We start from the raw sequence: 23,642 nt of genomic DNA, 5'->3' as shown, positions 1-23,642 counted from the left end.
GAATAGCTTTTCAACAACAATTGAAGCCTATGGCACAGAGGAATAAAATGTATCTTCTCACTTTAATATATGACAAAATTCAAGCCGGCCATGTATAGACCTCAAAGATGATGACTGGTGAAATAGATACAAAAAGATTATGTGATTATTATGATTATGTCTTTAGTTGTAAAAATAGTATCATATCAGTAAATCATTTTGTATCAATATCGGTTTTGCAAAAAAACAAACAAAAACAAAAAAACCTAACAGCATTTCTTAAATGTCAGATAGCTAATGTGGATGATCCATCCGACTCTTTAACTAAGGCTCTTTGTTCACAGATCCATCGGTTCTTCATATCGCAGCTTGCCTTGTGCCAGTTGGCCAAGGGATCTGCATGTGGCTGAGATAGAGCACAAGATGTTTTATAGCCAGCTTTTTCTGTCTTCCAGTACCTAAAAAAGAAAAGAAAATCACATGATATTAATCTGTGCGTTTGGTAAATGTGTGTTTTGAGAATTAAGTTTTCTTGAAGAGAGTCTGATAAGAAGATTGATACTATGCTAATATCTGTACATTCATAATTGATTAGCTTAGCTCAGAGCAAAGACAGGAAACAGAACAACACATCTAGCTTAGCTCTGTCTGAAGGTACCAAAATCTACCTGGTACTTCTATAGATCTAATTCAAACTATTCCATTAATGTCAATATTTAATGTTGTAAACATTAATGGCCTCCTCCTCGGCTGAGCTCTGATGTTAGCTAGCTTAGTTAGCTTAGTTAGCTAGCCTTGGACCCATGAGTAGAAGTATATTTTCTTCTGCACAGCGATACAGACGGAAACCTCTACATGGAACTGCTCCCAGTAAGCTCTATGGATTATCTTGAATAACTGGGTCATGATTTCTGGATAGAGAAGCTGCTGTTCAGTTTTTAAAATGCTTTTTTAAAGCATTATGAGCACCACAAGTGAAGTGCAATTCAGTTCCATTATACTGCAGAGAAGGAAGACATTGTTAGAGCCGATGCCTCCTGTTGCTTCCTCTGTCTTTGTTTTGTTCATTTCCTTTGTCAGCATGTGCCAAAGAGAGACATAAAATATAATAATTTATGTGACTGTCAGTGAGTTTTACTGGATGGGGAGTACAGAGGGGTCAAATATCATGAGTTTCTTCTTTAAAGTCTTCTAGTCCTGCATGAAGTAAAAGTCTTTGATTAAATGCACTTCAACCAATTGATTACAAAAGCTGTGATGCAGTCATCACAATGTCAGATTCACCGAATGACTTGATGATGTTCATATATAGAAACTGGAAGATTTTTACTCCCTTCAGATTTCATTACAACCCAGTGACAACATGTCTGAATTATTGTGGTCATGACTCAACAAAGTTAAAAATTTCATTTGTTTGCACTTACGCCACAGTGAAATTGCTTCTATCCACCCATGTCCACATGTCGTCCATCTTACTCAAGCCAATCCAATAGCCATGGTTTACATCACTGTAGGCTTTTGTGTGGTTATTGATGAACTCCTACAATTGTGTTACAGGAGTTAATTTAAAAAAAAAACCAAAACATCTATTTGTCTTTAATGTAACATAATGATATTGATGTTCTGAAAATATATATTTCTGCAGCAAATGTATATAAAACAATGGAATAAAGGTGAAAATGCACATGGACAACTGCATGAAACAGGGAAACTAGACACATAAAAGAGATCAAGAATGAATTAAATGCAAACTCCACACAGAAGGGCCCATAACTGCAGAGCTTGGGTGGGATTTCTAGTTTTTATTTAGTGTTACTTTGTAGTTTTTGTTCCCGTTTTGGTCAAATATGTAGTTCTATTGCCGGTACTGGTGATAATGTTAATATTTTAAAAAATGAATACTGATGTCATGTTTATGAAACACATATGATTATATTGTCTAAATAATCCAGTGTAGATGTTTGGGCGTGTGGATGTTTTGTTTATTCATTCATCTGTTTGCCTATTTCACTATTCCTCAAGTGTACTTGTTCTTTTTGTACACTTTTGTACATTTATGGTTGCAGATTCTCTACCCACCTCCCTGCACTCATATTTTGAGTATAATTCATTTTTCTAACGAAAAGGGGAAAAACACAAGATGAATTTGACTGAGAGTGGGTCAGTTTTTCTATGGATATCATGATAGTATTGTTATTGTGAATTCTTTTGGCCACAATAATCTGAAATTGTGACAGCCCTACTGCACACCACAAAGGAAAACTTTTTATCGACTAGATAATTAGACTGAAGGATTAACTCTAAATGTTCAGACACAGATCTTTTTTGTCTAAATCACCCTTTAGTTCATGTTCACACTTTAGGGCCATGCGTTTTACTTTCTGTTTATGGAGACAGATTCTTTCTCTGGCAAGAAAATGCAAAATAAGTCAGATTAAATCAGTCTTGCCTGTTCTTCTTGGCTTTCAATCACCACCAGGTCCGCATTTGTTTTTCTGCATTCGTTGTGGCTGTCCTTCCATTTTCGCCAACTGGAGTAAAATTCATGTTGAGTAAACAGATAACACTTGGACTGAAACAGCACCCAGCCATCCAGGCAAGGTTTACACACTGTTAAACAGAGACATAATGATAATCATGATAATTTTCTATTACATTTAACATACATAGATTAGATAAATTAAACAATGTTTGTTTTCTATATACATTTCTAACTTTCATCTCTCTGACTGACAAGGTAATTTCACTCAAATTAAAAACCATTAAGTCCAGCTCTGAATCCTAATATTAAAACAAACAACAAACACACACACACACACACACACTCACACCTAGGGGCAATGTAGAGTAGCCAATTAACCTAATGTGCATGTTTTTGGGATTGTGGGGAGAAGCCGGAGTACCTGGAGAAAACCCACGCAGGCACAGGGAGAACATGCAAACTCCACACAGAAGGGCCCAGGCCGGGATTCGAACCTGGAACAGTGCTAACCACTGCACCGTGCTATAAAGTTTAAGTTAAATAACTACATTTACAGTTGAAGGAGTTCAAAGGTTAGTGGTTCAGTAGACAAACGGCAGTGGTGACAAAACCCAAACAAACTAAAGTGTACCATGTCTTCACCTTTCTGTGGGCAGTGGGTATTCACTGCAAAGTTCTCATATTCAAGGATGACTCCGATGGTCCAGTTCAGTCCATCTTTCTCTTTGGTCAGGTCTTCTATCTGTCTCTCTAAGCCAGTCTTTTCTCTCCACAGCAGCAGATTCTGTGCTGTTAAGTTGGTGTTTTCTCTGTGCTGCTCCGACATGACTTTGTTGACTGCAGTCAGGGAAGAAACCATTACTGTAGCACCCTCTTTTTACTCTCACTGTGCCTTGAAAGTCCTTAAAAAGTGAACTTACAGTAGATACTGAGGGCAATGACCACCAGCACCAGGATGATGCAGACAGTCCCCAAACATGCTGCCACCAGATGAAGCTGAGTATACAATGGGGCTTTCTTATTATTTTCTACAAAGAACAAAAAAAAACACTTTATTATATTAATTCATAGCAAATAGTTATCAAATTTCATTTTTATTTTAAATCAGGGTAAAGTACATTTCACCTGGTATGACGGGATCTGTATCACGGGCGTGCTCCCCAGTCTTAACCTGCTCATAGATTATTGCCAGGTCGTTTGGTTGCTCTGCGAAAAAGCCAAAGAGGCTCTGAGAGTCACTTCCTTGTCTACAGAGCGGCATGTCTATTTTCATCACTGGTATTTTAATAAGTAAACCTGTCTTGATTTTCTAAAAGTGGAACCTGATCTTTAATGAATGAATATATTTTTGCTGTCAGACAAGACTAATTACTTTAAATGATTACACAGGATACACAAAATGAAATTCAAGACTCATTCTTAACTGTTAAAGGTGTTTTATGGAACACTTTGTCAGGCTGGATAGACCAGCTATCAGAAAAAGATTTTTTTATAAACTTAAAGAAATTTACATGCTTTTCATGTAAACTATTACTTTGTAAATAGTAACTACATCTCTCAAGTAAATGTACTTAAGTACTTGAGTAAAATGCACTTAATTCCTTTCCACTGTTATTTAAAACTCAGTTCGACTGGCCTGGTTTCAGTTCAGGCTGTTTATACGCCTTCAAAGTGCAATGGACTACATCACTCACCATTTGTGGCAATACCAGCAGCGTTGAAAGTCACTGTCACGTAATTCAGTTCTTCCTCCATTATTTTATCACAGACCCTGCTCACCTTCTCTCAACGACAGAAACAAAGTCAAAACACTGCAGAGGTTTGAAGTCATTACTAGTGTGGTTTGGTTTGGTTTCAGAGAAACCACTGAGCTGTGAGCAGTTTGTGGCCTAGTTCTTCTTTTTTGGTAGAATGTCGTAAGACTGACAACGTGGTGGGTTTAGGGATTTGATGTTTTTTACAGGCTTGTCAGCATGCAATGGGCAGAAGCCAGGCCATTGCAGGTCTGATTGTCTATATGTCTATTAATATATCTAAAGAAGCTTAAAATAACAAAATTCTTATTAGAGTTGGCAGTAAGACTTTTACTGCACCAGATGGTTGCTCTCTTCTTTTGTCTCTAAGTACTTTGTTTGGTGTGAAACATTTTGTTTATTCAAGCAGACATTATTTAGTTTTACGTAATTTCTGTGCCAACATTTTATTCCTGCATTACAGAAGCAAATTACTGCTATTATTGTAACAAAATGCGGCAGCAGCATGTCTAAAGATACATACTAACATTTTAATGTTTTACAGCCTACTATAATAATCCCAGTATTAAGTAAAAATTTAAAGATGTATGAAAATGTTTTTTGCCCCACATTCATACAAATTACTTGTGATATGACTCACGGCTGTCCATGGCTCAGTTTTTCAAATATTAGGCCTATATGTCACATATTTGTGATCAGAATCAGTCTTAATCAATCAAATGTTTCAAATGTTTTTCAGATAAAAGATAAAAGCAAAGATAATTATCATTATTAAAGGTGATCCACACTGGGAGGCACGAGCTGAAGGACGCAGTGAGAGACATGACAGAATTTGAATAAGTAGTTAGTTCATAGCTCAATAAACAGACCTCTCCTTCACAGGTTGTAATACAGTTTGTCCAGCAGGTGGCGAGCAAAACCCTCGTTTACCCCCCTTAACACAGCTGTGTAAAAAAATCCATCAAGGTTCAGTTTTTTGCTGCAACTATGTTAGAGAGATGCCCTTTTGCAGTACTTTTATTTTTGATTCTAAAAGTACATTTTTTTTTTTTACTTTTCCTTCCGTTTCTGCTATACTTTCTCTCACACAGGCATACATTCTTCTCTTACACGCATATTGTCCTCAGACAAACATACATTTTCTTCTTACATACATATAATATCAAATATATACATTGAATGCATGGAAGAACAAAATGTATGAATGTTTTAGTTAAAATATGAATATGACAATAACAATATGTAGGTGTAAGAATAAAAATCCATTAATGTGAGAACAGAATGTATGTGTGTGAGAGGAGAATGTGTCGCAGGAGAACAGCAATAAACTGTGCCTGACTGTGCAGTTCAACAGCCACACTTTAACGCTTGATGTTTCCAACTTTCCACATGCAACAGTGAACGCCGCAAAGTGTTGGCTAGCAGTGGTGTCGGCGCCCACAGGACAGCCGGCAGGTTTAAACATCGGTGCGGACGAAATGTCGGCTATTTTTTAATAGATACTCTGAGAAATTATCCCAAGTGTTATAATTCTGGGTAATTTTTGTAACATAGGGGCATACCTTAAGGCGAATGGGCTAAAGCTGGAAGTTAAGCGTAGGACTAGCAGAGTGTACGTTAGCCGGCATATGCGGCCACTGGTCATTGACATGCAGTGTCACCGTCAGATGAATACATCAAACGGCCAAATAAACTGGTTATTGTGTGACAAATAAAGCATGTTCACATCTGACGGGATAACCGGGACCTTACTGTCCCATGTAAATGACCGATAGGAACAAAAATATTTGGAATCGCTGAATTATTGATCGAAAGCAGGGTACTTGGCAATCGCAACCAGACTCCATTAACAAAAACAGTAATTTAACCAAGCAGAACAGAGGAGCTGGTGATACACCGCAGCCTCTGTGACAGTGACAGTTTCCGGGCACGATAAAATGTTTCTTAATGTCCCAATGGCTTACTGTAGTACTCGCGGTTGATCTCTCCCGTCCATGCTGACTTGGACCTGAACATGACCCTGCGCGAACTATCACAGTCACTGCGCGTTAAATTAACCTGCCTTCCGTTTCCGCTACACTCCTTCCGTTTCCACTATACTATCTCTTAAACGGGCGCACATTCTTCTTCATACATGCATATATTTCCCCTGACAAACATACGTGTTCTTCTTACATACATATAATATTTATAATATTATTATAATATTAATTCGGGGCAGAGAATTATTACGTATATATGTTGTCGGAGGAACATAAATGCAGAAAGGAAATGTAAATGGTAGTCAGGTAATTTAACGCGCTGTGATTGTGATGGAGGGGAGAGATCAACCGCGAGTACTGCAGCAAGCCATCGGGATATGAAGAAACATTTGATCATCCCCGGAAACTGTCACGTTACTATCACCGAGGCAGCGATGGATCACCATCTCTTTATTTGTTGGTTTTGTCTGTGGAGTCTGGATTTCAGTCAACTTCAATTAGTTAATCAAGCCAGTACAATATTTCAAGCTATGTTTGTTTACTCTCAGAGCAACTGAAAGGGGGACTAATTTAGCATGTGTACATGATGCAAATACCTCTGAAAGTCTCACAATAACACAAACTAACTAAGCAATCGAGACAGGGATACTCCAGCAGCTCAGCTAAATTAGTGTTTTTGTTAATGGAGTCTGGTTGCGATTGCCAAGTACGCTACTCTCAATCAATAATTCACCGATTTCAAAGATTGTTGTTCTTATCAATCCTTTACTTTTGACAGTAAGGTCCCGATTATCCATTCAAATGTGAACATGTTTTATTCATCACACAATAACCAATATATTGGCCATGTTTTCCACCGGACAATTTGGCCGCTTGATGCATTAATTTGCCGGACAACAATGCATGACACTGACCAGTGGCCGCATACGTCGGCTAACGTACACTCTGCTAGTGTTATGCTTAGCTTCCAGCTTTAGCCCATTCCCCTTAAGCAATGTGTTACAAAAATTGCCAATCATTATAACACTTGGGATAATTTCTTAGAGTATCTATTAAAAAATAGCCGACATTTCGTCCGCACCGATGTTTAAACCTGCCGGCTGTCCTGTGGGCGCCGACACCACTGCTAGCCAACACTTTGCGGCGTTCACTGTTGCATGTGGAAAGTTGGAAACGTCAGGCGTTAAAGTGTGGCTGTTGAACTGCACATTAAGTTTATTGCTCTTATATGACGATTGGTACCAAGTTCGATTTAAAACTGCTTGCTAAACAGAATCATATCAATGGCGTCAGTTTTTTACTGCCCTTAAAGTGAATATGGGGCATGCACACGTCTCACAGTACCGATGTTCCATGAAGGCAACGTGATAAAGCAAGGTCCTCAACCTTCTTTGTTGTGATGTCACTCATGATTGCATTGGCACGCTGTAAGCGGATGCCACGCACCCCACGCCACATCCGGGCCAGAGGTTGGAGAAAGTGAAAAAAGATCTGAAAACGTGAAGAAAACTATTTTTGAACCTGTAAAAAAAGAAGGCGAATCTGAAAACACGAAATCTGCAACTGAAAACATAAGACCTCAAAAACTGAGTTTGATATAAAATAGATAACTAATTCAAAAGAATTTCAGAAGTGAGTAAAAACTTAAACTGAAAAAACTTTTTTATTTAGTTCGAGTACAATGTTGTATTTTTCAGTTCAAATTAATGAAACTTTTGTCCCTGGTTTTGCTCCATATATTTGTAGCCACGAGGGGGCGCCATATAGCACAATAACAATGTGTGGAGAGTGAATTGACTGACTGAGTTGTGGTTTAATTCCGTTCCAATACATTTGCTATCCAAGTGAAATAAACACTTTAAAATACATTCAAACTAACATGAATACATGTTTGTCAGTGGCGTTTTGAAATGATTAAACGCGTGTTTTTGTTTAACTTCTACATCCAGTTAAACACGCCTTGAGGCTACAAGAATGAACTGTGGTGCGTTTAAATAAAGAGGCAATGACTCATTGTCCCGCGTTAATTTGCATATGATGACAGAAAGGCAATTATGGCCATGGAGAAGAGATAAGTGACTCATGTGTTGCCTAACTGACAAATCAGCTCTCAGGATGCCTTCAGGAAACGCTGCCTGGTTTTTTCCTTCCTGCAGACGACGAGGAGGACCTGAGCACTGACTGGTTCTCACTGGAAAGGCTGGAGAGGCAGGAGCGCATTTTATTGTAAAACCTGGTCCCGGCGAGCAGGATGGTCTGCGGCGGATTCGTTTGCACCAAGAACGCACTCAGCGCTCTCAATATACTTTATGTTGTAAGTAGGAATTTAATGGTGATGATAAGAATAACTGCTCCAAACGGCGCAGCTGTTTGTGTGCTAACGGCGACTGAGAAATGCGCCATACTATTAGTTGTCTTTTCTGAGCAGTTTCCTTATTTGCAAAAGCCACAAGCAGGTGCTGGTGGTGGGTGATGATTATTAAGTCCAGTTTGTGGTTACTAAACGCTGTTGGACTTTACTACTGAGAGATAAAAATAAATGCCCTGCTACCCTGCACGGATAAAGCGATAAAGCGGGTATAGAAAATGGATGGATGGATGGAAGAATAAATGCTTAACGGTAGGCCTTATGGAACATTTACATAAAGGACAACAAACAGTTCAAGACTTTTTCCAGCTGAAGTGAAAAACCTCTAAAAATCCCTGAACAATTTCTGTAATGAAAAAGGAAAAAAAAAAATCTTCAGCAAGGCACCTGCTTTTTTCAACTGCTAATTATTTTTTTCATACCACTAATTCATTTAAAGTATTTCTTATTAAGCCCCCTGACTATTATTATACAGTAAGCCTAACGCTGGAGCTGCTATGCGTGTGTGCAGAAGTTTGCCTGCATGTTTCAATAATTCAGACAAACTAAACCAAGTGCATAAATATTTAACTTTAAAGTATCTGCTTTAATAGCAAGCCCAGTTGCCTCAGTTGCCTGGATGACCTCACAGGCAGCTACATGTTATAAAAGTCTTCATGCATGTAAATATTGCCAGAGATTTTAGTGAGTTAAGTTATAACAGCATTTTGTTCTGACAAATGAGAAATTGAGAAAATATCATTTAGTTGCAGCATGAGATTTAATGCCATTTTTAGGTGGAGACAACACACATTTATGACCTCTGGAAACAGTTTTTAGAAAAGCGGTTCTGGGAGGGAGACGAATGCCATTTTATTCTGGACGGCAGGATGTGATGTAAGTTATTTTAGTAACCATAATTTGTAACCACGTGCCGCACCAAGTGGTTTTTACCTCAGCAAACACACCTGCAGTACAGCATTGACCTTCCATGACGCAAACTTGCTTGACTTGTTGTAGAGACTTTCTTAAAAAATTGACATTAACTTCCTGCTTCCCTGTTTTCTTCCTTATCTTATCTTATCTTATCTTATCACAGTTAGTGAGTCTGCTGCTCATTGGAGTGGCAGCCTGGGGAAAATGGTTCGGTCTGGTCTCCAGCATCAGGGTGGTGGCGGGGGTCATCGGCGTGGGCATCTTCCTGTTCCTGGTTGCCTTTGTGGGGCTGTGTGGCGCACTGAAGCACCACCAGGTCCTGCTTTTCTTTGTATCCTTTGGTTTCCTTGTGTTTGCAGGGATTCCCCCTGGCAGCTGTATTTTCATGAATTTTAATCCAATATTAATTTCCTAAACTCGGTCCAGTACATGATGATCCTGTTCCTAGTGTTCATCATGCAGTTTTCTGTGTCCTGTGCTTGTCTGGCCCTGAATAAAGACCAACAGGTATGTTCACTGTCGGTGCTAACCAACACACACGTCACATACACACTTTACCTCAGTTAAACATGAATACTTTGAGTGACACCAACAGTTTAGACTTTACATGATTCTATATTTGCTACAAAAATAAAACAAAAAACAAGATTAAAGAGGTCACACATCCAGCAACACTTGAAATATTCAGAACAAGCAACATTCAAATAAGGCAGGTATGGAAAAATAATGTAAAGAATATACACCACTCAGGCACGACATTAAAACCCCTGACAGGTGAAGTGAGTGAAGTGTTTACAATGCAGGATCCTGTGGGGAAACCTTGGGCTCTGGCAAACACGTGGACAATGATGTCCACATGCTTGCTTGCCCTCATGGCAACAGGTTGTCCCGCAAGCAGCAGGCTGGTTGTCTTTTGATTTTTTTTTTTTTTTTTTTTCCAATTTCATATCTACCCATAGATTGGAGAAGGTTGTAAATTATCATTTTGGAGGCCATCTTGTTGTTGAGCTTGTGTTGTGGAGCCAGAAACAGCTTGGACAACATGGTTGTCACTCATTAGGTGGCCATGGCCTAAACCAAACCCTGCTTTATTATCTATTTCACTTTTAAATCAGACCATAGCGACAGCGGAGTCGCCCCCTCCAGGCCAGTAGGAGTAGTATTTGTATTGGCTCTGCTTTCCAAACCCAGAAGTTCCGTCAACCTATTACACTGTAAATGTGTTTCATGATGAAGGCCGTAAGCTGAAACACTAAAGTTCCTGTGTATACTTTAAGTGCTGCTGGAGTTTTGACCTCTGTAGGCTTTTTCTCCCTTCTTCTTATTGGCCATCTCGTCCTGCTGCTTATTTGCATGCTCTCGAATGGAGCTTTTGTGCCTAGACCCAATCAGACTGGGTGCAAATTTTCATTTACAGAACCATCTGCTGGAGGTTGGGTGGAACAAATCCGAGGCCACTCAAAGGGACGTGGAGAAAACGCTCAACTGCTGTGGCTTCTCCTACGTGAACTACAATGGCTCGTGTGCTGCCGTAAGTAAATCTACTGGAATGTTCTTTTCCTTTTTCCTCACCCTCAGCAACAACTTGAGCTTGACTTGCATGCTCATATCTCTGGCAGCTGCTCAAATTTCTCCTTCACTTCTTCCTCCTCCAGAGATGCTTTCACATCACCCCTTCACCGTCTTGTGACACTTGCTCCAACATCATCCAGCAGTATGCAGGAGAGGTGCTGCAGTTTGTGGGTGGTATCGGACTCTTCTTCAGTTTTACTGAGGTTAGCAACGTGGAATTTGGTGCGAAGTGGATGCTGATTTGGATATTAAGACAGATGGCGCTGGGATTAAGACTTTTGTTAATTCAGGAATCTGACACTTGTGTATTTCTTTCCTTTCAGATCCTTGGAGTTTGGCTCGCGCACAGATACAGAAATATCAAAGATCCTCGATCAAATCCCGGAGCCTTTCTATAACCACTCACAATTTAATAAATCAAAAAACTACAGCGCAGAATAATTGTTTTTTTCTCTTAAATTTGTAATTCACACTTTGTTCGACATTTGTAATATTTAAAGCCAGACTGTCGCTACAACTGTCCCGACTGCAGGATAATCATAGCAAAAACACACAAGTAGAGAAAAGTCTTAACGAGTCGCGGCTTTTAAAGTTTGCTCACAGCTAACATTCGCTAAAATTAATCACTGTCAGATCAGTCATCAAGTCAAGTAAGGCCAAAGCTCCTGATTGAGTGTACTGAACTGAGTAAAAGTGGGTTTTATTTCTTATGAGTGTAACTTTTTGTGCGTAAAAAAAAAAAAAACAAAAGCAAAAGAAAAAAACTACAACCAAAAAAAAACGTCAGCATTTCCCTTTCATGTTTGCTGCTTGATTGCTTTCATTGAAATTTTGTGATTTTGCTGCAGTGAACATTGTGTTGTTGTTGTTTTTTGTTTTTTTTTTAAAGGGACAATTTGACATTTTGGGAAAAACCTTATTCACTTTATTGCTGAGAGTTAGATGAGAATACTGATACCACTGTAGTGTCTGTATGGTGAATTTGAAGCTGCAGCACAGAAGCTGCTAGCAGCTAGCTAGCAGCAAGGTCACAAAATCCACCTTCCAGCACCTCTGAAACGTATTAATTAATATGTTCTATCTTGTTTCTTAAATTTGTGCAAGAATGAAAATGCATAAATGAAATCTTTGTTAGTTCTACATGGGCTTATGTGCTCATAAGCCCATTGAATTTTCTTGAATTTCCCTCGGGATCAATAAAGTATCTATCTATCTATCATAATTTACTGACTTCCTGTCTACAGTGAAGTTTTGAAGGTGCTGGTTGGTGGATTTTGTTACTTCTGAACAAAGCCAGGCTAATTGTTTGCCCCCAGTCTTAATGCTAAGCTAAGCTAACTGGCAGCTGATGGCAGCCTTTTATATCTGCCATACAGACATAAGAGGGCTATCAGTCTTTAGTCAGTCTGTCTCAACAAGAAAGCAAATGAGTGCAATTCCCAAAATTTCAAACTATTCCTTTCAGCTGAAAGTCGATACATTTTCAGTATCGCCCCTTTAATTCTAATCCGTCTCAAAGTGACGGAAGTCGGCGGCAGCTGTGTGTGCACACACACCTTATGCAAATAAAGTGCAGGTTTGCACTGTGACGGCTGGCTGACTGTGGCCTACTCACCACTCCCAGACTAATCTATTATTGTTTGTCCACTATTCATGGGTGACCACACCACATAGTGGTTTTGTGTGTGGGATGTCCTTACAGCAGGAAAGGATTAAGATCAAATATAAGTTAAAGAGCTTGCTAGTTGGTAGATAAACTCTTAACAGGGTTTTGTTGTTTTTGTTTCACATGTATTTATTGATTTTGTTCTCCATTTAAAATGCATCTAAACCTTATGAATTCATATTAAATCTTGTTTCGTCATATTGTCTGCCATTAGCCTGAGTTATCTAAAACAAACATGGTGATGGGGAGTACATGTATGGAAAATGTTGTAATTTGCTTATCAGACCCGGTGCTGATAGACAGAGTGTTTTCGCTAACTTGGTGCCACATGGTGTGTTCACATTCCTCACCCAAAACAGGACGCCAACCAGGAAGTGCACTTGTTTAAATTCCTCAGAACGAGCCAACAGTCTCCAGAGGCGGCAGTCCAACCTGTTCACCAAGGTGACTGTGAATTCAAATAGCTCAGCTGCTGCACTTCCAACTTGCAAAATAAAGTCATTGTGTGCTCACAGTGTGATTAAATGTATTCTTTTGCTAGCTCCAAGTTATTTTATTACAGATAATTGCATACTATCCTAGGTTTAGAGTTCCTCGTTGAAAGACAACCATATTGATTGTTTTACTGAATGGGCTCAAAGTATTGGTGTGCATGTGTTAAAGATCTAAAGTGCTCTTAATTGTTCAGGTCTAATAGTATCCTACAGTTGCTTTGGTTTCACAGCATAGTTTTCAGGTTTACAAAGTGTACACTGAATATGTCAACTTGAACATTTATATGAGCAACATAATGTTAATCACTTCACCAGTACTGTCATATGTTTCAGATTGTAAGACGAGTGGAAAGGAAAAAAAAAAGAATAAAAAAGCAGTTTCTTACTGTTACAGTAGTGTAAATATTGATTATTACACCACTGCAGTGTTAATGGACAGGGTGGATCTCATTTGTGTAGCCTTTGGCCTATTTATTTATTTATTCATCCGTTCATTTATTCCAACATTAAGCTGATCCTGTGTGCATAGTGTTTAGCTTTCAAAGAGTGAGGACTTTCATTCTGTCCTCTTGGTTTTTTATGTTTACGTTTACTTTAGTGTCTCTCGTCAGCCTATCTTTTGTCAAATAGAATAAAATTTGGCAATGATTTGTATTCCGTGACAACAAAATAAAGGAAAACCCTTTCTCCATTATTTTGTTTTGTTTTTGGTTTCAAACATAAACGTGTAACTCTCAGAGGAAATACTTTAGCTCCTAGTTGTGCTTTTTGAGCTAAATGCTGATCTTTACCACATTAAGGCAATCTATGGAGTTAACGTGCTTATACTGACAGGGCTAGCATGCTGATGCTAAGCAGATGAAATGTTAGCCATGATCACCTGCCTTCTTTTTTTAGCTTGTTGTCATGCTAACATTTCATAAGCAGCAGTAAATACAGATTAGGTCTACCGCTGAGTCTGGTGGGAATGTTATCCTCTGAAGACCATGAGGACTAAACCGGTCTAGAACCACACAGCTAACGTGGCTAAATAGCAGGTTTTCCTCACTCTGCATCTCTGACTTCTGCATAGCCTGCATTTTCTTTTTCATATCTCATCTTAAAAAAGTGTTGCAAATTGCAAAAAAGGGGAAGAATTCAGAGAAAACAGAAATTACAGAGAACTTTACGGGCAAAAAGCATTATCTGATGACAACCATTTTAATTAGCAGCAATGACTAAAATTCAGTAATGAAAATACAGTATGAGCCCACCGTGTTGTGATGCTTTCAGAAAATTCACTGGTGTTAATAACTGAATGCACTATGTGAGATTTTGAGGCCAAATTTGGGAGTTTTTGTTTGAAGAGATTTACATACCCAAAATCCAGGCCAGGAAAAACCTTGGATGTTCTTCCAGGGTCAAAGGTCATTTGGGGAGAAGCAAAGAAGAGGCACATAGCAAATATGTTGTTCATAAATGTAAAAAGCACAGTGACTTATAATCAAAACACAACACAAATAAGGCTGATTTGCCGCAGCTTACAACAGTTAATGGTGATTTGAGGCAGCAGGTTCATAGAGTTGAAAATAAAATAAAAACAAGGACAGATGGGTAACGAGGTTGAAGATAAAGAGTTGGCATGTAAGATGTAGAAGCTGACAGGCAAACCATCTTGGTGTGGGAGGGATAAAATACTGATTCTGAGCTGAAATCACTTGAAATCTTTTCGCGTCCTCCTGCAGTTCAGTTCAGTGTTTTTGTGTTCCGTCGAACTCATTGTCTTTGTATTTGCTCATGAGGAAATATGGCAGCCTCGTGTCAGAACACTTCAAACTGTGCCCCTCAGCCCATAGTTTCAAAGCCAAATATGCTATTCTTCTGATGCTGTTTTCAGACAAGTTTTTGATAGTGTCTGTAGCTGGTGTAGCCCCCTAAGGCTGTTTCCTCTATGACGTCTATCTCAGTGTCACCTCACAGCGTCTGCATGAAATATAACATGCTCAGATCTCTTGATTTTCCTCTCCAGCCTTTATTCATTTAATCAAACTTTTCTTTCTGTGAGTCTGTGCGTAGCTGCTTGGTGTCCTCGGAGATCTCGTCTCCTACACCTGGATCCTTTCTGATCGGCACTTGAACGCCACACCTCTGGACTCTTTTCACGGAGATAAATACATCAGAGTCCATATATACCACAGTCACACCTGTCCCTCATTCCCTTGGAGTAGTGGAATGTAATATGTACTTAAAAAGGTAGCATTTGGATTTACTTAGAGTATTACTTTTGTTTTAAAGCACCAATTCGCCTACATTTCAAAGGGGAAATATTATGATTTTAGTGTGATACACAGATTTCAAGTCTGAGAAAAACTGAGTACTGAGTTGTCAGAATGTGGAGAGAAAAGGCTGGATTGACGTATCCCTAATCATTACTCAGGTTTATGTCTGATTAATTCAAACAGAACAGTGTGATCATTTTGTAGCTCACTTTTTTGGCGAAGATGATTTTTCAGTAGAAACTAGAAAGATTTTAAATGTCAGATGCTATGCAGTTCTTTAATATGCAATCCCAAGCTTCCAACTCGATCCTGATGCATTAATGAAATGAAAATAATTTGATTGGCATCCCATGAAATTGAAATATAAAGTCGTCACTGCTCTCTGGTGGTTCACACATGCTCAAGCAGAGCACTCTTGTATTGTATCAAGATTTTTATTAAGCTTACTGTACATCCATGTACCAAACAGCATGTTCATCACATGAAGTTTACTCCTGTGCTCGAGAGTATTGGGAGGAAGGCAGAAGTCCACTACATAATGAGTATTCAGGCTCCATATTAACAAACAACACAAGGACAACAAGGGGGAATACAGACATACACATGTATCCAAACAGAATCTAAGTGATCGGATTTAGTCGAACTTAAATCTAATATAATTCCTTTTTGTTTTGTTTAACAGAGAACATTCTCTCAGTAAAAGCTGGACCAAAAGAAGAAATAAATAGGCACCGGGGAAGTAGTCACATTAGCATTAGGATATTAGTCATCAGAGCTGCTAAAAGGCTGACAGTTTAGGGGGGGAAGCGGCATTGAGTGGAATCAAGATCCAAGAAATAATAAAGATGAAGAGGGGAAGGACCAGAGTCTTGCAGGTTTCTGATCTGCTGGGCTTGATTATGAGTCTGATGAGAAAGCTCTGTGTGTGTTGGGGAACTGCTGAGAGTTGAAATCCGAGTCTTCCCTCACTCGTTTCTTGATGTCTGCTTTAACCTGAGAGAAAGAAAACGCAGTAATAACATTAACATGGTGGGATGAACAAGTATGTTAGAAGAGTTAAGTGACTTAGAGAGGTCATGTGACCACCGGTTTGTTCCCAGAGGTTCATCTACGTGGGTCTCCCCACCAGTCTGTCAGAACTGAAGAAGCCTCTGGGATGAGAGGTGAAACGTCTTCAAGAATCTACGAACCTGAATAACTGAGTAACTTCACCGACAGCTGATGAAACCGAGTTACTATGACCTCTTTTCAGTTTTGATGGGAGCTGTAGTTTTTTTCTGTGCTCTCAAAAAGAGACTGTTGTTTAACTTTGCTAAAACGATTAAGTTCCCAACTTCTAATAACAAGTCCTGCAGGGGAAGCAGGTTTGTGGTTGCATATGGAAAGTAAATCCCAGAATATGTTTTGTCTTTTTTTTTCCAGAGATACTGAATAAAAGATTACATTGAGTCACAGAAGCTAAACGGGAACACATCCAAATCCCAGCCCCAAGAGATGTTCAGTTCACAGTGACATATAGGAGAGAAAAGTATAAAATATTAAAAATTAAGAAGCTATAAAATAAAAGATTTTAGGATAATTTGCTTGAAAAGAAATCAAGTAATTCATTCATTATCAGAAGAGTCTTATAGTGTATGATGGTGAAACAATATTATATTAAATTATACAAATCAGACCAAAGCTACGAAAACGAGAGGATGACACTCTTGTTATTGTTTGTCTCAATAATGGGTAGTGACTTAGTTACCTGTTCTGAATAAGCTTCCTTCACCTCCTGGGTCTCCAGATCGTCTTGTAACAGCTCAGCTGAAGTGATGGGCCTCACTCCTGCTGTCCGGGCTGCTTGACTCACAGCATCAGAGAGGGAGAGGAGGCTTCCACCACTCACTCCAGTCTGAAGACACACACACACACATACACACACACCTTAAAGAAGGAAAGGACAAGTGACAGGCCTGAGTAATAAGTGAAAGTTACATCTGATCTGACTACCTTCCTGCGTTTAGCTGGCATGCCATGCAAGTAGGCGTCAGACAACGGAGGCTGAGCCTTCATCTTCCTCTGCGTCATCATGTCACATCTGATGATGGGCACCCACTCCTATGACACATACAGCAAAAAGAAAACATGGCAGACAAGGATTGGGAGTTAATGGTGTAACTTTCAAAGGACGGCTTCACCTTTTTATCCAAGTCTGTCGTCAAACAATAGTTAAAACACAAGCTTTGGAAAATGCTGATTTGTTTTCACTAAAGTTAACTGTGGATTTGGTTCTGGAATCGTGTTAGGTATCCAGCAGGGACACAATTATCCACTGGTTTCAATGCATACATGTATGTGCGTACTGCTTTATGACCGGAAAAAAAAACCAAAACAGTTTGAGTATTAGTAAGAAGACCATAAAGATCAGCCTGTTCATCTGTGGAGCTCACAGCATTAAAATTAAAATCATCATCAACACGTGTCGCAGACCTCAGTATGATCAGTTTTCAAAGGAACAATTTTACTCCGGTGGAAACAACTCCAGTAAAAACCGATCACAGTCCCTGGACAAACAAATAAAAAGGTGAATGCTACAGGCTCTTACAGGGGGAACAGCAGCCGCCCAGGCCTCCGACTCTCGAGACTCCTCACTCCCTCCCTCAGCTCCCGCTGCTGCCATGTCGCCACCTAACGGTGCTGCTCCCCCCGAGGCGCCCAGATCCCCAGGCAACACCCTCGTTTCCCGTGATGACGCCCTTGTGTCGTGTGACACCGACATGGCCTCCTCTGCTGTGGTGGCTGCAGCTGGTGAGAGGGAGTCACCGTTCTTTGGAAGTGGAGAACAGCGAAATGAGGGGACTTGGAGACAAAAGTGGCACTCAGAATGTCACACGAGTTGATCTGAAAAGGACATTAAAGATACACCGTGCTTACCGTTGCACTTTGTGCTCGTTCAGGCTCTTGTGTGCCAGTAGCAGTTGAAGACTGATCCCTCTGTGAAAGAACGTCATTTAATATTTATTAGCCATTTCAGACGTGCCGTCCAAAGTAACAGGATATCTAACAGCCATCAGAAAAGAAGGGAACTCCTTTCTCTGCATGTCACATGTGCACATGCACTCTGTTCTGCAGAAAACTATCAGTTCTCAAATGTGTAGTTCAGAAAATAACACCGAAATCTACAGTTACAGAAACAAAATTTAGGAAAACAAAAAAAAAGCCTGAGAGCATCAGTTTCTGAGTCCATCATGCGAGTCTTGTATACATCCATAATGTGTGGGGGAGGGCATGCAGCTGCTCTGTCACCTGTGTGTATACTATGTAGTTCTGGATCTGCTCCTGTGTGACGGGGATGTGCTCCAGAATGACCTGCAGCCTCATCGTCATCATGCTGGTCATCCAGTTGACCAGACTCGGGCTGATGTCACTGGACATCCTCCGCTGGGACAACAAGAGAAAATAAAGCTTTTACTTTACAGGTACAACAGCTATTAGACAGCAGAAGCAGACAGGAAATGTTACTAAAGCCATGTGGCAAGTGCAGAAACCATTTTGCTACCAAAGCAGTACAGGCTTCTACTCAAAATTAAGTACAATGTATAGGGTTTAGTGCCCTCTAGTGGTCAGGTTGCAGATTGTAATCAACTGAATACCCTTCCATTGGTCATCCTGTACTGCGCAGATGAATCTACAGTGACATGAAAATGTGAAAGGCCCTCTCCAGAGCCAGTATTTGGTTTGTCTGTTCTAGTCTACAGAAGAAAAATGGCAGTGCAACATGGAAGAGGACCTTTTCCGATAACACAACAGTTCTTGATTTCGGGCGCTTAAATAGTAATAAAAACATAATTCCACATTGTCAACAGATCCTCCTAAAATCATATAAACTGGATCTTAAGATTCACTGATGTACTGAGAGCAGAATCCAAACGGTGAGTGACTGAGTGAGAGATGCTGTACTGACTATTCTGTGGTTGATGACTGCAGTGAGGGCTCTCTGGTCTCCCCTCAAGCAGTGCAGGTTGAGGGCAAGACACTCAAACAGTGCCTGGTTACACATCTGTAGCAGCTGGGGCCCAAATGAGTCATCTGGATGAGAAAAGAATGTGACATAATCCGCAAAAATCAACATCCACACATAAACCAAATCACCATAGTGACTTCTGCTGTTCTTAAAGCTTACCAGTGCAACGCAGGATGTGTGTGGCAATGTGCTGCAGCTGCTGTCTGAAGAAGGACATGTTGGTCTGAGTGACGTCGACGCCCTCCAGCACTGTGACTGACGACTCTCTCTGTGGGAGTTAAGAAACACGTGCTGTCAATACATTTAATAGCCACGTGGCTATCACAGCACTGCAACAGCTAAAAACACTTTAACAAAGCTGACTATAAAATTTCAGCAGCAGAACTGAAGTTTAATCTTTTAATGAATTACTGGACCACATCTTAATTTTCTCTAATTCTGTGGCTGCCTAATAATGTGTTGTTGTGTCCAAATCAGGGCTGTCAGAACTGACTCAGATTCGGCACTTTAAACAGTTAGGGACACGACTCAGTTTGAAAAGCGATTCAGCTGACAAAATGTGAGGATCCTCCAGACCGATGACTTGAGTCTTTGAATGTTTGGGGGGCAGCACTACAGTTACTGTATTTGAGCGATACTGGAGGAGGAGGAAGAGATATGAAGGACTTACAAAGCTCTCAGTGATATATTCCTCCAGTTCGTTGACAAGACTGTCAGCTGCAGCCTGGGGGATGGAAACAGAAGACAAAAAACAAGGGAATGACGGGACATGCAGAAAGAACAAGGCAAAAACCACCACTGGTCAGGTCGACAAATGAATGTGCCTGAGTAAAAGATACTCCAAGAAATCTTAAATAAATAAAAATTAAAAGGAAGGACAATCATCCAACTGACAGCAATATTCTCATCGGTGGGCTCTCTGCCATTGAGGTAGTTCTGGGTGAAGAACTGGGACAGTTGAGGCTGGATGCGGCCCAGCGGCTGGTGCTGGCCGTGAAGCAGCATCACCAGGTCTGACATGGTGAACGTCTGGCACACCAACATCAGCAACTCTCCAAAAAACCCTGGGAACCATAAAAAGAAAAAGATAATATTTGACATCAGTCACATTATAATATTTTCCTCAAGTGACATGACAGTATCAGCCTCAGCTGCTACTGACAACAAAATGTACTTGTGTGTTTGCTCTTTACCACTAGGATCCTCAGGGCTGATGAAGATGTTGGTTGCCTGGGACAGCCTCTGCATGAACTGCGCAATGCTTTCTGTGTCGTTCTGGGCCTGGCCAAGGGAGCCCATCATGGTGCTCAGGACGCCACGCACAATGCCCGTGAAAAGCTCCGGGTTGAGGGCTTCAGCTGCCCCAGGGGGGTTGGGTGTGGGGCTGGGCCCTGCAGCACGAGTGGTACCAGAGGGAGGTGGAGGTGGAGAGAAGATGGGCTGGGAGGCCTGAAAATTAAAGGAGTGATTAAGGAGTGAGCATTTCAAAATTGAGGGAAAAAAGTTTCACTTTAAATCTTGGGTGGTGACTGAGTTTAAACAGATCATAATTTCAATACTGGATTACAGAAATGATGTGCAAATTGAGGTGTGAGTTATATCCAAATACATGCACAATTTTCATGCATAGTTAAGTTGATCGTTCACACACTGACCTGCTGCATAAATTCAGTGACTCCCTGAATGAAGGCTGGGACTCCAGATGTGGTGACAGTAATTGTAGGGGCCCCTACAGGGCCTGTACCAGCCCCGCCAGCTACTCCCAGGAGAGAACCCAGGAGCTGGCTGAGGTCTGGGGGCATCTCCTGGGACTGGGGCTCACTGGTGTTGGTCTCAGGTTGGCTAGAAGTGTTTGCTGTAGGAGGAGGCCTTGGACCCGAGGAGGAGAAAGAAAAGGAGGTGGAGGATGAAGAGGTTTGAGAGGAGGAGGAAAAAGAGGAAGAGTTGGAGGTGGATGTGGATGAGGAGGTGGATGTAGATGAGGAGGTGGATGTGGATGAGGAGGTGGGTGTGACTGTTGGACCAGCTGTGAGGGAAAAAAAGAGAGAAATACCATTAAATTTTTAAACTTTAAGCTATTATAATCACATACCTAAAATTACTGTGGATGTACGTCTCCGCCAACCAGTCAAGATTTACATCCATGTCTGTCTAGACTCATATGTAGTGAAAACTTGGAAGGATTTAATAAAAGGTGATAAAAAGTAAATTCTTGGTTATCACTATATATTTGTGTAAAATTCCAGTGAACAATTTCAAGTAAGAAACATGCTGTCTTCATTTTTAGGGTCTATTTTTCACAGCCGAACGCAGACGACTGACAGAGAGATTCGTCACATCATGCTACAACAATCACTTGAAGCTCAAAGAAAACGACAAATTATTAAACGTGGATGTTTCACACACATTTTGCAACCTAGCAACACAAAAAGTCTCCACAGTTTCAAGGTAGGAAGCCTAAGATTAGAATCACGAAATTAAATATCTGTTTAAATAGGTAAGATGGTCACAATCCCAGTTCATCTGGGCTAAAAATGAAGAAATTCCCTAAAGGCGTTCCTCACAAGAATGGGAAAGACCGACAGGCTAGACTCACAAAGCCCCAAGTCCAAACCTAAATTCATTGATTTCAAAAGCTTACCCATTTGTCCTGGTAACAAAAGTTGCCCAACCAATCCAGTAATCATCTGGTTGAGAGCAGCAGGGTTGAAAGCCTGTGGAGTGAGATGGATCTTAAAAGTTGATCGTGTTGACAAATAAAAGCCTCAAAAACAGGAACCAAATCAGACAACATTATTCTGACCTGTCCTGGCTGCTGGCCTGGCATGGCAGCTCTAACATTTATGGTTGTTCCCCGGGTGCCAAAGGCTGGGGGGGGCATGTTGGGTGGAAATGGGGGACGGGTGAACACAACCCTGGCCTGGGGCTGGGGTCCAGTATGCGGAGGTGGCGGGGGAGCAGTAGGGGTGGTGGTGGGTGTGTTAGGACCAGTGGTGGTAGTTGAGGAGTTAGCCGTGGAGCTGTAGCCAGGAGGGGTGGGCTGGGGTGGGACTGGTTGGCCAGTTGCAGTGGCGGCACTCGTAGCTACGGCAGCAGCATACTGGCTGATCTGTTGCATAAGATTCCGCATAAAGTCAGGGGGGAGGGCACCTGAAGAGGGAAACAGAAAACAGTGAATTAGATGAACATGACCCACTCTTGTTATAAGGATTCTTAGGAGTTTAAGAAAATGTCTGTGCATATTCTCATTTATCCAGGTCCTAGCTATCTCAAAGAGATAGTCGAACACAACTGAACTTGGTTATATCTTACAGTTACAGTTATATGTTATGGTTATATGTCATACTATAGTTGGTGATAGTTCAAGAAAAGAAAAATAAAGCTTTGATCAAAACCAGTACTTTGTGTTTCACTGAACCTCACAGTTCCAAGTCAGAAAAAAGGGTAAACTGGACTTTTGGGATATTATGTGACCAGACTGGATTAAATAAACGTAGAATGCTAAATATGCTGTCCCCCAACCTTTACCTGGTTGTCCAGGCATTTGCTGTCCAGCCGCAGCAGGGTTTACACCTGGGCCTGCGCATACACACAAAAACAACACAGAAATAGTTTGAATTTCTTTGTACAATCCAAATGTCATTGTCAGCGCACTGTGCTCCATAGAAGTATAATAGAACAAGATATAATAAAAAAAGAAAATAATCATTAATTAATTTAAGTTTAAAAGTTCCATTTTTCAGATCACTCAGCAAATGCTTGAGGCAGCAGTGCACAGAGGATGCAGAGCACACTGCCACTCAGCAATAAGACATATAAACAGCTTGATGTAGTGCAGCATTCAATCAGTGGCGGGTAGGGGACAACACACCGTCCGCGTTCATCTGCATCATGACCACCGGGACAGCCTGGTGGCTGATCCTGATGACCCGGGGGCCACCCTGTCCCTGTCCAGCCTGCTGATTGGACGGGGAAGTCTGTGGGGGGTAGGTCTGTCCCTGACCTGCCTGCTCCGACTGGTTGGCCGGCTGGGTGGGTGGGGCTTGTCCGTCCATGCTGCTAGTCACCGTGGCACCCAGGTTCATCTGTTGGTGAAGATGCAAGCACTGCCTTATTATGTTCAAGATTCACATCACTGTCTTTTAACTGAAGTATTCTTGCAGTCA

At 40.7% G+C, this 23,642-nt stretch overlaps 3 protein-coding genes across 11 annotated transcripts in view; 1 reads left to right on the top strand and 2 right to left on the bottom strand.

Moving 5' to 3' along the window:
- Positions 1-43: 43 nt before the first annotated feature.
- On the bottom strand, positions 44-6,289 carry LOC124064333 (C-type lectin domain family 12 member B-like). Of its 4 annotated transcripts, none has more exons than XM_046398696.1 (8): positions 6,180-6,252; positions 4,156-4,272; positions 3,587-3,667; positions 3,382-3,489; positions 3,104-3,298; positions 2,429-2,589; positions 1,404-1,519; positions 44-437 (listed from the first exon to the last, which is right to left on the bottom strand). In XM_046398696.1, exons 2-8 carry the CDS (start codon positions 4,214-4,216, stop codon positions 266-268), a joined length of 894 nt encoding a protein of 297 aa, XP_046254652.1. In that variant the 5' UTR covers positions 4,217-4,272; positions 6,180-6,252; the 3' UTR covers positions 44-265. The 4 variants fall into 4 exon arrangements, with proteins under 4 accessions (XP_046254652.1, XP_046254654.1, XP_046254653.1 ...); XM_046398698.1 differs by having other exon boundaries at positions 4,156-4,240; positions 6,180-6,245; XM_046398697.1 differs by having other exon boundaries at positions 4,156-4,243; positions 6,180-6,242.
- A 1,315-nt stretch (positions 6,290-7,604) lies between these two features.
- LOC124064330 (tetraspanin-13-like) lies at positions 7,605-13,230 on the top strand. 3 transcript variants are annotated; one of them, XM_046398693.1, is made up of 7 exons: positions 7,605-7,733; positions 8,354-8,511; positions 9,644-9,811; positions 9,907-9,987; positions 10,898-11,011; positions 11,136-11,255; positions 11,376-13,230. In XM_046398693.1, exons 2-7 carry the CDS (start codon positions 8,449-8,451, stop codon positions 11,448-11,450), a joined length of 621 nt encoding a protein of 206 aa, XP_046254649.1. In that variant the 5' UTR covers positions 7,605-7,733; positions 8,354-8,448; the 3' UTR covers positions 11,451-13,230. The 3 variants fall into 3 exon arrangements, with proteins under 3 accessions (XP_046254649.1, XP_046254648.1, XP_046254650.1); XM_046398692.1 differs by lacking the exon at positions 7,605-7,733 and having other exon boundaries at positions 8,280-8,511; XM_046398694.1 differs by lacking the exons at positions 7,605-7,733; positions 8,354-8,511 and adding an exon at positions 8,682-8,817.
- A 2,655-nt stretch (positions 13,231-15,885) lies between these two features.
- Positions 15,886-23,642, bottom strand: part of bag6 (BCL2 associated athanogene 6) — a 30,098-nt gene continuing 22,341 nt past the window's right edge. For 3 of the 4 annotated variants that reach the window (XM_046398657.1, XM_046398659.1, XM_046398661.1), the window contains 16 exons: positions 23,348-23,561; positions 23,005-23,055; positions 22,280-22,626; positions 22,118-22,190; positions 21,132-21,502; positions 20,670-20,925; positions 20,371-20,540; positions 20,147-20,200; positions 19,636-19,744; positions 19,417-19,541; positions 18,759-18,893; positions 18,387-18,446; positions 18,058-18,279; positions 17,463-17,570; positions 17,218-17,364; positions 15,886-16,463 (listed from right to left, as the gene is read on the bottom strand). In XM_046398657.1, the coding sequence (XP_046254613.1) occupies positions 16,368-16,463; positions 17,218-17,364; positions 17,463-17,570; positions 18,058-18,279; positions 18,387-18,446; positions 18,759-18,893; positions 19,417-19,541; positions 19,636-19,744; positions 20,147-20,200; positions 20,371-20,540; positions 20,670-20,925; positions 21,132-21,502; positions 22,118-22,190; positions 22,280-22,626; positions 23,005-23,055; positions 23,348-23,561 (2,538 nt within the window). In that variant the 3' untranslated portion in view covers positions 15,886-16,367. The remainder of the gene's footprint in view (positions 16,464-17,217; positions 17,365-17,462; positions 17,571-18,057; positions 18,280-18,386; positions 18,447-18,758; positions 18,894-19,416; positions 19,542-19,635; positions 19,745-20,146; positions 20,201-20,370; positions 20,541-20,669; positions 20,926-21,131; positions 21,503-22,117; positions 22,191-22,279; positions 22,627-23,004; positions 23,056-23,347; positions 23,562-23,642) is intronic. The other variant, XM_046398658.1, reaches the window with a different exon arrangement.

This window comes from Scatophagus argus, chromosome 9 (genome assembly GCF_020382885.2).
Source record: "Scatophagus argus isolate fScaArg1 chromosome 9, fScaArg1.pri, whole genome shotgun sequence".
Taxonomy (NCBI): Eukaryota; Metazoa; Chordata; class Actinopteri; family Scatophagidae; genus Scatophagus; species Scatophagus argus.
Note: the sequence above shows the minus strand (reverse complement) of the source record. Positions and strands in the feature narration are given on the sequence as shown.